The following is a 14,258-nucleotide window of genomic DNA, read 5'->3' on the forward strand; positions in this document are numbered from 1 at the left end:
ATCTGAACTGAAAGTCACCTTTTATTGTCGCCGGGCGCGGCAAACCAACACGCTTTCGACCACGAGTACATTTTAAGCTGTCGTCTCCACAGTCACATGAAACCAGTCTAATTTCTGAAAATTTATTTTAATAAAATATGGAAGGAAATCTATAAATATATATTGACTGGGATGACTTCCTGTTATGAACCTGTCTCGAATTTCCTGCTCCAATAATTAACGTTTGCTCAGAGTTTGACAGTGTATTTAGAGAACGCTTTCTGTGCAAAATATCCCGTGTATTCGAAAAAGAGATTAAGAATACAGTACAGAGAAACGCACGCTATTTAAATTGCCACGCATCTGAACAAATCTCAACATTTTAAGTAAAGTAAGAAAGTATCTCACATACTTTCAACAGTTTTGAAGAAATTTGTTCAAGATTTTAAGGTATTCTGGTCCAAAATCGAGAATAACATAAAAGACGCTCCCTAAATCCCTTGAGCACCTTGGTTGAATATTTATGAGTGTATCTCTGCACAAAGGCCTTCGTTAAAAAGATTAGATCCACCTGAAAAATTCTCACAAGTTGATGCGTTTGACTGATTACGTAAGGTTGCTTGTGATAGCACTATTGGCCTGCATTGTTCAATTGCTGCCCTCATTGCTGTGGTATTCAAATTGTTGGTTGTTGTTCAATGCTGTTATAATTTAAATCGTAGAGAAGACTCGGGCTGACTACAATACTAAAATAGAACAAATAAACAAGCAAAAGCCTGTAAGACCAGTTTTACACGATTTTCGGGAAACGCAAGGAAAAGGGTGGAACATAGATAGGACGGGGGACTCGACCAATCAGAACAGGCATGCTGATTTTTGAGCCAATCAGAAGTAATCAAATCCACACGTGGCATCGCTAACGGGCGTTTTCTTACGTATGCACGGAAAGTGCAAAGCGAGGAGAACTTTATCAAATGGAGCATCTTAGACAAAAAATAATTCTTGGTCTAATATATTTGATCCGCTGAGTGGGATTTATGAGGTTGCTCATTACATCAATGTTGTTCAGTATGTATTCACCATTTACTTCCTCTATGTCAAGAGAAAATAATGTCGATGTCCAACATACCCTAATCTCGTTAATTACACATATCAAACACTGTTTGCATTGTGCCGTTCTCATACAAAAAGAAGTATTTCCTTTAATCGTTTTGACATCATTTACGTTAAATTGAAATGCAAATTCATCACGTTTCACCTAATTTAAAATTTATAGGATGCCATTTCCGCTCCGTTTGAATGCCACTGACGCATTTTTAAAAGTTGAAAACAAATAACATTTTCAATACGAAGAGGACCTTTCGGTGAGCTTTGGGAAATTAAAATTAAAATTTCCTGATAATTATTGTCGTGAGATGCATTATTTGCAGTCGCAAATATGCACCTGGCATTTCGGTGGAAATTTAAAACCGGCTTTTTGACTTTTAACATCTCTTCGGCTATGATTCGTAGTAATGTTGGTGTTTTAATTATCAAAAAAACCAATGCTTTTTGTTATGCCACATGTTTGAGAAATCCCCCTGGTCAGCGAACTGGAGTAGGAACTATTGAGCTCAATGTCTTTCTTAAAGCTATTACGCTCGACGAAGGAGAACTCAAACCTAACGCTTGGTCTTCCTGTGTAGTTTTTGAGAAATTGGGGGGGGGGGGGGGGGTGTATGTGTACGGGACTGCTAGTTACTCCCCTCCCCCACTTCCATTCATTGGTCAAACGTGCGTTTATCACATGAAAGTTATGTTGTAGTATCCCTCTTTTAACCTGATTTTCAGTAAAACCAGGACTAAAACATTTTAGGAAATGTCTAATGTTCATCTAGTTAGCTTTCAATACTTACTGCTACTGCATGGTCAGAAGGGGGAATAGTTTTCGCTTCTAGATAATCCATCGATTCACCCTGTTTTCTTCAAATAAATAAATAAATAAATAAATAAATAAATAAATTACCTTATTTAATGTGTTTAGCGCAGGGCACTGAAAGTCTTCTAAACTGTGCATGCAACAGCGCGGATTTTGGAGCCCTTGTTCCCGCGGCGCAGTAAAAGGAACTGTTCCATAATGTTTGCCTGCTTGCTGTTTTTTTCCCTTAGCGTTTGACCTCAGTTTTTGTACGTTATTTTCTTAATAAAAAGCAAGGAATTAAACACGCGCAAGTTCTAACTCTTTAGAACTCCGCATTTATATCACCCAAAAATTCAGAAACCGTTTCGCGCGAACGAAATAACGTGAAAAACAATGAGCCATTTTCACGATGGCGTCACTTACCACAGCTGCCAGAACCCTTCACTGGGACTACAAAATTTAAATAAGAAAGAAGTAACAAAGAAGATTTTGGTAGTTGCAGTAAATAACGTAATCTTGAAAATCGCCTATTGAGCATTTTTAAAGGGGAAGTATCATGGGGTTTTTGGTATCTTTTACTAAAAATTATGAAATAAGACCTTCAATCAGTTGCCAAATAATTCTAGAATGACGAGACAAAAGAAATCAACTCAATTCTTGAAACGAACAACTCGTGATCTGTTCAGTCTAGCGCATTTTGGAAACAAAAATGCGAGAACTTGAAAAACATTAGCCCAACATTTTTCAAGTTTCAATCCATACCGGCCTACTATGTCTCTGGCCAGAGGCACTAATCGACAGTTTTATTGCACTGGGATGATAATTTATAACAAACTTGACAATTATTTCTTTGTTTCTGCTAACAGACAAACGTTTTTTGAGTTTCCAAACGACAGCAAATTTGCGTGATACTTCCCCTTTAACTGTTTAACATTCTGTAATAATATACTCTGAATACAGCGGGCCACAAATCAACGGTTGCAGTTTTTTTTTTATACCAACTTGATGTTCATTAGCGCTCACATTGCAAGGTCTCAGCAGGATTCGTTTGAAGTGTGGTTTTAATTTTTAATTTCAGTAGAAGAAATTACCAAGTTTGGTGTCTCAAGCGAATATTGGTGGCACTACTCGATGTGTTTTTTTTCACCAACGTCTTTCTTTGGATAAACTTTCGAGCGGATAAAATTCTCAAGGTGACCATTCAAATGATGAAAGGGTCTTACTTTTAGTTTGCAGATGGAATCATTAAGTGTTTCCTTATAAATGAAAGCTACTAAACACTTTTCTCCTGTGGTGCTGTTAAATATTATGCTGTACAAGGTGGTTCTAACTTTCTAGTTTGTGGATGAAATCCTAAAGTGTGACCATTCAAATGAAAGCTACTGAGCAGTACTTTCCTGTGGTGCTGTTTATTATGCTGTACAAGGTGGTTTTACTTTAAGTTTGGCAGTATAATTAACATGCACTTTCCTTTTCTTATTTTCAGATGGGTGCAAATATTCTGCTCTTTGTGTGCAGCAATATTCTCGGTGCAATAGACTTTCACATAGCGGACAGAAAGCAAAGACGGTCGGTTCTGGAAACGAGGCAGTCTTTGGAAGTCAAACTCACTTTAGAATCAGAGAATCTTAAACAGGTTTGTTCGATTGTTTATTCATCTGACGTCTGCCCCATTAGTCTCGGTAACACCAGCTTTTTTCTACGTCTCTCCCCTCCCTATGCTTCTCGCGAGCAAACAACTTGAAGTCTTTCAACGTTGAATGGGGGACGGTAGGGGGGGGGGGGGGGGGGTGATTGGCAGAGGAAAGATTAGCCTTCAAATGCGTCCTTCTATTTTTGCTCCCGAACGCTCCTTAGAGGCCGGGGAGGGTGGATTCTGTGCCATGTAACCGTTTGCTGGAAAGGGCCCATTAGGGCGCGAATCATGCGCTGCACGCCCGTCACATCTTTTTCCTCTAGCTCTTTCCGTAACTGTTAAAGGTGTGTAAGCGACATTTTTGTTTGTTCCCGTTTACAGAGGCGCCTTCTTCACTCAGTCCTTCCCAAACATGTGGCTACAGAAATGGTTAATGACATTGAAGCGGACGGCACGTTTCTAAAACATGGAGAGTTCAACAAACTCTTCGTGAAGAGGCATGAGGAGTGCAGGTGAAAAATGCTTGGCTTATCAAGTACACCGTGACGTTTTTTGGGACCCATTCTAGAATAAGAATACTTAGAATGACATTTTGGCGCGTTTTTGTTGCCTATTCTCATTTTAGAATCGTCGGAATGCCACCCCAGTAATTCTGCTCCTTGAAGCAGAAAGTACAAACCGAACAAGTGTTTTTCTTTTATGTTCCAGCCATTCTAATTATTGACATTTGGCCCTATCTCATTCCGGAAGAGCACAAAAAGACGCGTCCATAGTTACAATCCACGAGCGCGCGTTGGATATGAGATGATAGATCTGAGCCAACAAGGCGCGTAGCACCAAGTTAGCTATAACCATACGATATCTAACAAGCACGAGTGGAATAATTTTTTTTATTAAAAATAATTAATCAATGTTGCTAGATCTTACTGATTTCGCTTTGCAAGAACAGACAGAAAACAATCTATTGGCCGCTATTTCTCGCGCATGGTATAATGGCTAATATACCATGACCGCCAAGCCAATCAAAACGCTGGAATTGCATTATCCAATGATCGCGATTTTAATAATTCTCAGTGGAACCCTGGAATATCGCTACCTCGTTACGTAGCTCTGTTTGTAGAGCGTCAGCGGTTTACAAGGCCGATTGTACGGCTCCACGTAGAACCAGCGCTCGGTGTCTTCAATTACCAGCTGAAACAGATGCTTCTTTTGGCATAACATTAGGGACTTTACGAAAGCACGACACCGATGGCGACGAAAACGTCAATAAAAAAAGCTTAATAAGCTAAACAATGCTGTGAACGTACATTACAAATTTTGATACATTTCGTCGCCATCTTCGGCTAAACAACAACGTGAAATGCCCAAATTCAAGGTTTTATGGAGAGCATGAGCACATGACAGTAAATTTTATTCTCTGTGCTAACTTGAAGACCGTTCCCATCAGTTCTGTTACTGCATAGTTCAGCCACATTGTAGAAGTTGAACGCATTGGAATAAGCGCAAAGTAGTACAAGTAACACGAACTTTTATTTTCAAGTGACGTTTTCGTTGGCGTTGCCGTCGTAGTTGTATAAAGTCCCCATTACAAACGGTTAGACGTTGTCGTAGCCCAGGGCTCGTTCTTCAATTAAAAAAAAATAAACGAATAATCGAGAACGTAATGAAACTGGCTGTAATAGTATTTTGTGTGCATTAGGTCATAGCTATTCTTTTCTTTTCAGTATTTTGTTTGCTGACATTGTTGGATTTACTGAACTCTCGTCCAAGTGCACTGCAGAGGAATTAATTATTACTCTGAATGAGTTGTTTGCCAATTTTGACAAGATTGGGACGGTGAGTAACCAACATGTACGATAAACAACAATGTTTTAGCTAGATAGTACTCATTTTATTCGGATTAATGAAGTTGCATGTAAAAGATTGCTAAGAAAAGCCCTCAAGATATCGAACCACATGCTAACGAATTTTTAAAATTCGCGTTAAATTCCTATAAGAAGGTAACTTTATCTTCACTATTCAATCAATATTCGTTATTTTTCTTTGCAGAAATACGGTTGTCAAAGAATTAAAATTCTTGGAGATTGTTACTATTGCATCGCGGGTCTGGACGACAGCAAGGAGCATGCGCAATGCGCTGTCGAGATGGGTCGTGATATGATAAAACACATTGCGTGAGTAACTATAGCAACGATGTAACTATAGTAACGTTGAGAATGATGATTATTCTAGAAAGTGACGCAGGCATACTCGGAAAAAAGAAATCCGAGTTTCCATCGTCACTTTCTAGAATAATCATCATTCTCATTCATTTACCAGGCTGGAAATATACCATCACATTTCTTTCATATAGTAACGTTGTAACTACGGCAACTGACACCGCTTTCTAGCACTTCCAGGAAGAGGGTTACAATATATCAAAATATACTTTGGTGAAGAACTCCTTTAGTGAGCCATCGAAACCGAAATCTATTGAACACTATGTGCTTTCCTGTGGTGCTGTTTATTATGCTGTACAACGGTGGTTCAACCCTTTAAGTACGTGGACGAAATCCTAAAGGGTGACTATTCAGATAAAAGCTACACGAAAGACTATAGCAATTTCATGTTCTCAGTTTATTATGCTACCTAAGATGGTTGAAACTTTTGACATTGTTAATGAAGGCCTAATGTGAGACCATTCAAACGAAAACGATCAAACAGTAGTCTTTATTCTTTCTGCCATTAAAAGGGTAACTTTTGTTCTTCTATTACAGCAAAGTACGCAGACAAACAGGGGTGAAAACACTGGACATGCGCGTTGGAATCCATACTGGCTCTGTGCTCGCGGGGGTCCTGGGCAAGATCAAATGGCAATTTGATGCGTGGTCAAATGACGTCACGCTGGCCAATAGCATGGAGTCTGGAGGCATACCAGGGTTAGTTGAAAGAAAATGAATCGATTTACTTGAAGTGTCGAATCAAAATCCAGCGGTTAGCCTGCTGCCTGCTTAGCTGGCGGGAAGTTGTTAGGCGAAGGTGAACGTTTTGCGAAGATGCAAGCAGCAAAGCTGCGAGTGGAATAACGAAAATACAGTTTTTTCATTTGTTATTTTCTCTCGGCTTACGCCGCTCATGGTGACTCTACCATCAAACCTTTATATTCGCGCGCGGACAATACCGCCAGCTACGCGGGCTACAATCCCGTTGACAAGCCTGAAACATTTTAGTCTGAAAAGAAAATCACAATTCGCGGATTCAAGTTAAGGGTGTTAAGCAGTGCTTCCCTTTGGTGCTCATTATTATGATAAACAATTTATTTGAAATTATAATTTTTAAAAACTAGCTTTAAGTGAAATGTATTAAGCAACTCTTCCTGCGGAACTTTTCACGACTGTGCAAGGTGGTTGCAGCGTTGGAGTGTGGCCTTTTGAGTGTAACCATTCAAACGCATTGGTCGCGTGGTAAAGTAAAGATTAACTTGGGCACCCTCGAAAAAAGAAAAGAACAAGCAAATTTTGCCTTTGCTAAAGCATATGTCTTTGACCATAAAGGTGTCTTGTTTTGCCATTCCTCTTTCCCCTCCTGCTTCCCTCTTTCTTTCTCTTTCGTCTTTCATCAGTTCTTTCTTCCCTCCATCCTTTCTTCATTTCTGTCCGCCTCCTTCGCTCATTCATATTAAACAAACTAAAAACACAACAACAACAACAGCAACAAAACATACATCATTTACTCTCTCTTTGTTTTGCACACAGTCGTGTTCATATATCGGAGTCGACCTACAACTGTGTGCAACTGGATTACGAAGTTGAACCTGGCGAAGGACACACAAGAAACGACTTCATTAAAGAACAAGGCATTAAAACATACTTGGTCGTCAGCAAGAAAAACGATGTTGACGATAGTAAGACTTCTGCTGCAAGTCAGGTATGTGTTAGTGTAAATCATAACAAACGAAATACATTTTATCAGTGCGTTTAGAGTATTTGCAATTTAATGTAACGAAAAGTGGACACTTTTAAGTCACTTTTTAAACCACGTACTAAGAAGTCTGGTACACTTAAGGATTTGCTATTCATTGCTATCGTTTCAGGTAGGTATAGGTTCATGGTTTTAAGATAGGTTGGAAGTTATGTATGTATGCATGCTTTAAATAAGAAAGTTTAGTTAGTTTCTTATTTAATTAGCTAGTGAGTTAGTTGGTGCGTTTATTCGTTATTTCGTTGGTTGGTTAGTTAGTTAATAAGTGCGATCTTTCGTTTGTTTGTTCATTAGTAAGTTAGTTAGTTAGTTAGTTAGTTAGTTAGGTGGGAAGGTTGGCAGGCAAGTAGGTAAGTAGGTAAGTACATACGTAGTTAGGAATGAAGGTAGGTAAGTTATGATATAGGCGCTAGTTACGTAGGTAGGTAGGTCTAAAGGAAGGAATTTGGGACGGTTAGTAAGATAGGTATTAAACTTGTAGGCGGGTAGAGAGGTAAGTAGAGAGATAGAAAGGTAAGAAAAAAGAGGCAGACAGATAAACAGACAGACAGATAGACAGACAACCGGATAGACAGACGGACAGACAGCTTGACAGACAGACAGACAACCGGATAGATAGATAGATAGACAGACAGATAGATAGACAACCGGATAGACAGACAGACTGACAAACATATAGACAGACAGACAACCGGATAGATAGACAGACAGATAGATAGACAGACGAAACTATTAAGGTGCGTTTATTTTTTTTTTCAGGAGAGCGTGGATTCAATGTGGCTGACAGAGCCTGCTTCAAAGGACACGAGACGAACCTCGTCGCCCATTATGGAGATAATTAATGCTGCTAATCAGTGGGACGATAAGGACAGCATCATTAACAAGGACGAGTTCGAGTTTAGAAGGGTGTCACTGTTTGACGTAAGTATGGTCTTCTTCAAAACTCATGCATTCGTCTCACCAACCTAATGCAACAGTGACTGTGTTTCTATGGAATAATTATTGCCTGATTTTTGCCTGCGGAAATGTCATTTCCTTAAGACAAATATGTTATGAGAGAAGCGAAGCTGAGCAGTAGACCTAGAAGCTCTATTTTCACTGGATCCTGATAACCTGCAGCTGCATTGTTTTTTAGGGCTGGGAGCATTGTTCTGTTGTTCGTTCTTTTGTTCTGTCGACCAACCATGTAAGCCGTTGCCAACAGTGTAGGTCGCCCCAAGCTTTGAGGGATCATATGCTAGTTTTAAGAACATCAGATTTCCAAGGGAAACCATCAGACCGATCTGAGTACAGATCATTATGATCCAAGTCCTTTTTTTGCCTCTTTCAAAAGAATAAATGCCAAACTTAGTATCAGGAGTTTTGTTTTCTTGTTTCAGGAGGATGATTCGGAGAAGTCAGATGCTTCCATCACAACGAGGTATTTTATTGCTCTGTTTTTTTGTTTTTATTATATCCCTTCTTGTTTGCCTGCTGTAGCGTAATGTTTTGGTTAGCGCGTTGGCAAGAACAAGTTATAGCAGACACACAGTTAAACATAGAGGAAGTTAGGTCTGAAACAGCCATCCAACGGCTACTAAAACCGCCAAATCAATTTCTATTTTTAAGAAAAAAAGTCAAAAGATATCTTCTCTATGAGTCAATTTCTAAAAACGATGAGAATTATGTTAGTAATAATTAGAAAATATTCTAAACGACAATTATTAGATACCTACATATAGAACATAGCCATGTAAATGCAGAGTAGTTAAAGGGGAAGTATCACGAAAATTTGCTGTCATTTCAAAACCCAAAAATGTTTGACTGTCAGCAGAAACAACGAAATAATTGTCAAGTTTGTTAAAAATTATCACCCCAGTGCAATAAAACTGTCGATTAGTGCCTCTGGTCAGAGACAGGGTAGGCCGGTTTGGATTAAAACTTGAAAAATATTAGGCTAATGTTTTTCAAGTTCTCGCATTTTTGTTTCCTAAATGCGCTAGAACAGATCACAAGTTGTTTCGTTCAAGAATTGAGTTGATTTCGTTCCTCTCGTCATTCAAGAATTATTTGGCAGCTGATTGAAGGTCTTATTTCATCATTTTTAACAAAAGATATCAAAAACCCCATGATACTTCCCCTTTAATCAGCAAATTTATATAACAGGGGCTCTCCTTGTAAGCCCAACTGTTGAGAGCAAAAGATCATTAAATGGGGCATATAACCATTGATTGATTGGTTGATTGGCATGCATGAGTTGTGATTGGTAGTTCGGGATGAATTTTGATCTAAAGTTATCACTCTAACAAGGTGTGTAAATGGATGCCAGCAAACTAACAAAATGCAGGGATGATCCAACCTTTAAATGGCCTAACATTGATAATTGGACATTCTATTGAAATTGCTTATGTTCTTTTGTTGCATATTGCGACAGCTGTGTACTATTCTGCCTCTCAATGAGTGAAAGCGAGAGAGATCTTCCCTAGTTTGAGGAAAGGGGCGATTTCCTAACGTGACACGCCTCATCCAAGAAGAGGGGTATGGCACCGACCCTTGTTGCTTATGATGTATACTACTGGGTTAATCCCCAACCGCAGCGGACCATGTGCCTAAGTTCGACATTATCTCAGTATTTTGTGGATAATTATCGTTTATTACTTAGCTAGTTAGGTCACCACCCTACAAGCATAGATAAAGTTTGCGTCGTACGCAGCCATTACTAGGGTCGTCACGGGTAGAAGCGTTGTGTGACAACCCTTATAACGGCTGCGTAGAAGACTAAGATGAAAGTTAGCTATTTAATATTTAAATGTCAAAGATGATACTTGTAACGTAATCCTTTCGAATCATACTTGTTGTAACCTATTTTTCTTTTTTGTTACAGTGAAAGGAATCTAAATAAACTTTTGTCTGACGTGCTTGACGAGCGAGCTGGAGGGTATGTGGACTTCAATAACATAGCAAAAAAAAATGCGTATTTTGTTTTGTGTTATTACTGTAAACGTGCCATCACATAATGTGTCCCTAATTTTTTTTTACAGAGTTAAAGAAAAGATGAATCCATTCACACTTCGATTCAAAGATACTGAGAGCGAGTTTCAGGTAGAGATAAAAGAACGAGTTAACTAGTTAAGGCCTAGTGATACTGGCAAACATTTTCTTGCAACATGTCGCGCCGCAAATGTTGCATTGCAAGTTGTGATTGTTTGTTGCCTGTATTACCGCCTACGCGCGCAACATATTTTCATGTTGCAGAAAGTAGAGCTGTTTCTACTTTTTGCAACATCAATTTTTTTTTGCGCGTGGAGGTGGAAGTACGGGCAACGAACAATCGCAACTTGCAATAAGACGCAACATTTGTTCCGCCACAATGATTAGGAAATGTTGCCCGTACAGTATTTGTCCTTTTGGCGGCAATTTGTAAAGCGCGTAATATCCTAGTCCTGTGCGGAACTTGCACAACTCTAGCGGCAAAGGCTAGTAGGATAAACAAGAGAAAGGATAATTTAACGCCACATTTTCACGCGTTCTTTATTAAATCATATATGATATGTCATTTTAGACTGTAGTTGTGTACTGTCTGATATTCGGACGATGATAAAGTGAATCATCAGTTTGAATATGTTGTGTTTTTCATCAACAGTACGCTTTGGAGAAGCAGGAGATGAGCGGCGAGTCGCTAGTTTGTCTTTGTGTTATAATCGTGTTCTGTTTCTTCGTGGAGCTCACAATATTTCCAAGGTATGTGTTCATCAAACTGGTGTTTATTTGAATGACGGCGCTCGCCAGTGAAGGCCACCTTATGGAAGGGGTTCCCTGATTGTCAAGCCTGAGCTTGAACAAGTGGCCAAGACCTTTCACTGAGAGGCCTTTTTTGGTGAGATGGTCTTCTTAGCGCGGGACGTAACAAATTCAGAGTTCATAATCATGAGTTGTGGAGAACACGATATACATTGGCCAGATAGAGTCTGGAGTTCCATAAAATATCATCATCATCATCATCATCATCATCATCATCATCATCATCATCATCAAAATTATCAACAACAGCAATTTATTTGCATTTCAAATGCAAATAGTTGCATTGCCCTATACCTAGGTGGTATTGCATACCTTTCTTTGTCGTTTTTAGTCGTTCTCTCTCAATTTTCTTTCTTCCTTTAACGGCTGCGCAGGTCTGTAGATCTCGATTTGAAAATGTTCTGTTTTGCACCACAGGAACCTGAGGAACGATTTGACGTTTTCGTTGGGAGTTGTCTTATTATTTATTCCTACAATCATTACATGTGCCGCCAGTTTTCCAAAGGTGAAGAAATAAAAATTTGTCATTTAATAGAGCGGTTTTCAATTGAGTGTCGAAAGCAGTTTCGCGTTACTTTGCTTTGGTTTTGCATTACTTCACGCTGTGACTGGTTAACAAAACTCGCACCACATTCTCAACCGTTGGGAATTCAAACCCAAACCAATCGTGATTTGGGCGCACGCGTTTTCCCGCGCTTGACGCCGGTTACATGTATTTGCTTCGAATTCTGATTGGCTCGTTTTGTTGTTTACATCTGTTGCGATTGGCCAGAGTAATTACTTTGGTTTTGGTTTTACGACACTAAACTGGAAACCGCTCTATCTATCCACACCAAGCAAATACACAACACCGCGAATCCAAACATGCGCTTGGAAACCGAACAATAATGGTTTCGTTTTGTAGAACAGAACTCGACAAATTGAAAGAAGATCATAAAAATAGATTACACTTGAAAACAAACCATAAAAATGATGTACCAATATCACAGGAAACTAAACGGTTTGATTTTGTAAAACAGTACTCAATTTGAACAAGCCTAACAACAAAGTCAAACGTTTTCAACTTAAGGCCAAGACGGTGCATCATAATACAGAAGTATTTTTGCACACTTTATGACTATGTGGGAAAAGCCGATCTTAGTATGGGCTACTAAAAACTCGGAAAGAAGATTGGGGGTAGCTAATTAAGCATCAATTATTCTAAAAAGCAGTAAAATACAAAGCAATGTATGGCGTTTTTTCCATATTGAAGTTTTATTATCTCTGATAAATGCATGGTTACACCCAATTTTCTTTTTGGATACCAAGAGCACTTACTACTAAGTTCTGCTTTTTTCCGCATAGTTTTAAGCCGCACAAAAATATCCCTGTATTAGGAAACCAATTCAGCTTGGAGTGAACCCGAGTTTCTCGAGATGCGCAGAATGTATCCGCAGTAACAAAAGTAGGCACTGGATAATTTTCGTATTAAAAAGTGAATTTCGTGCAAATATGAGACACTCCCTCGTTCGGATTTGTTGACTAGTAAAACGTCATAAAGTGAGTGTAAACTTAATTACTTTTTTTTCAGTTTCTATCTAAAAACCTGTTAGCATTACATAGAGATTACGTGATTTTATGGCATAAAGATTCTTTTTTTATACCAGTTGACCTAACCCCCTCGCTGATTCTGGTTCATCCCTTTTTAGTGTTTCCCTCAGCGTCTGGTTGAGGTTTCAAATGTTCTTGATGGTAGTAAGCCAGCCCGGACACTAGTTGCCGCTCTTTGTGTAGCCATATTGGCTGGTACGGAGCTGGTTGACATGGTAAGTGAATACATTTCTAGTACTTTATGAAGTATAAAGAACGAAGAAGAAGACCCTTTTTTGAGGATCCAACTTTTAGATGATTGGAAAATAAATAATTTAACCAGTTTTCAGAACAGGGCCGAATGTTGTGAAGCTTTGAAACAGTAATGGAGCATTCAGTATTCCAATGGGCGTTGAACTTAATCCCAGTCAGTTGTAACGATAAATAAAATAAATAAATAAATAAATAAATAAATAAATAAAATAAATCAGCTTTGTTTAACGAGGATGACACTTAACAGTCTGACGACTGACAAACCTGTGGCCCTCGGATTCCAAATCGAATTGGAATTTGAAAATGTTGGTTTTTGTGGAGGAAGGAAAACCGGAGAACCGGGAGAAAAACCCTCGGAGCAAGGACGAGAACCAACAACAAACTCAGCCCACATATGACGTCGAGTCCGGGAATCGAACCCGGGCCACATTGGTGGGAGGCAAGTGCTCTCACCACTGTGCCATCCCTGCTCCCCTAATGTGTTTTTTTTAATAAGTCAAGTCCAAACAACAACCGTGGACGATAATCCTGCTGGTATACGTTGGATCAATTGTTGATCTGATCGGCTTAAAAATACAAATGATAAAAGAAGCAAAGACCGATACCGAGCGTAGAATTACGGTTTAAAGGTTACTATATTTCGGTTGGCCAAACCAGCCTTCTTCAGGTACAATGGAAATTTACATTGGGACATACGCTGACAAATATTTGCGCAATCTCCGAACTACGTTAAACTAAATTGATTGACAGTATAAAATATGAAGGATGGCAAATGAAATAACAATAACAAAAAATAAAAAAATAATAATAAAAGGAAAAAAGGTAGTACATTTCTTCGTGAATATTAAGGCCATGTGCCGGGAAAAAGTGTTCTGCCTTTTGAGATTAAAAAGGCTTCCCTGGCCTTACGGGATTGAGTCTCGGTTAGAGTAGACTTTTTCTATGGGGATTAATTGCATGATCGTTGGTGGTGTGGTTAGGAGCGGTGAGGAAGTGTTCTGCGGCTGTGGTGGGTTTAGATTTAGTATTAGGGTTATCTATGGTGCGGCGGTGTTCATTAAAGCGGTCTTTTAAGCGTCGTTTAGTCTCTCCTATGTATTGTAAATTACAGCGGTTACATTGGATCATGTAGATTAGATTTTTAGTTTCACAGGTCAAGTT

At 39.0% G+C, this 14,258-nt stretch overlaps 1 protein-coding gene across 1 annotated transcript in view; it reads left to right on the plus strand.

The window, feature by feature from the left end:
• The window catches only part of LOC146480909 (adenylate cyclase type 3-like), a 30,654-nt gene that overhangs the window by 5,207 nt on the left and 11,189 nt on the right, over positions 1-14,258 (plus strand). The window contains exons 2-14 of the mRNA XM_085109242.1: positions 3,366-3,515; positions 3,897-4,027; positions 5,240-5,351; positions 5,565-5,689; positions 6,272-6,433; positions 7,250-7,421; positions 8,235-8,396; positions 8,855-8,895; positions 10,339-10,392; positions 10,496-10,556; positions 11,098-11,195; positions 11,673-11,760; positions 12,944-13,060. Of these exons, the coding sequence (XP_084965368.1) occupies positions 3,366-3,515; positions 3,897-4,027; positions 5,240-5,351; positions 5,565-5,689; positions 6,272-6,433; positions 7,250-7,421; positions 8,235-8,396; positions 8,855-8,895; positions 10,339-10,392; positions 10,496-10,556; positions 11,098-11,195; positions 11,673-11,760; positions 12,944-13,060 (1,473 nt within the window). The remainder of the gene's footprint in view (positions 1-3,365; positions 3,516-3,896; positions 4,028-5,239; positions 5,352-5,564; positions 5,690-6,271; positions 6,434-7,249; positions 7,422-8,234; positions 8,397-8,854; positions 8,896-10,338; positions 10,393-10,495; positions 10,557-11,097; positions 11,196-11,672; positions 11,761-12,943; positions 13,061-14,258) is intronic.

Source organism: Pavona decussata, unplaced genomic scaffold, assembly GCF_977016875.1.
Source record: "Pavona decussata unplaced genomic scaffold, jaPavDecu1.1 SCAFFOLD_52, whole genome shotgun sequence".
Lineage (NCBI taxonomy): Eukaryota > Metazoa > Cnidaria > Anthozoa > Scleractinia > Agariciidae > Pavona > Pavona decussata.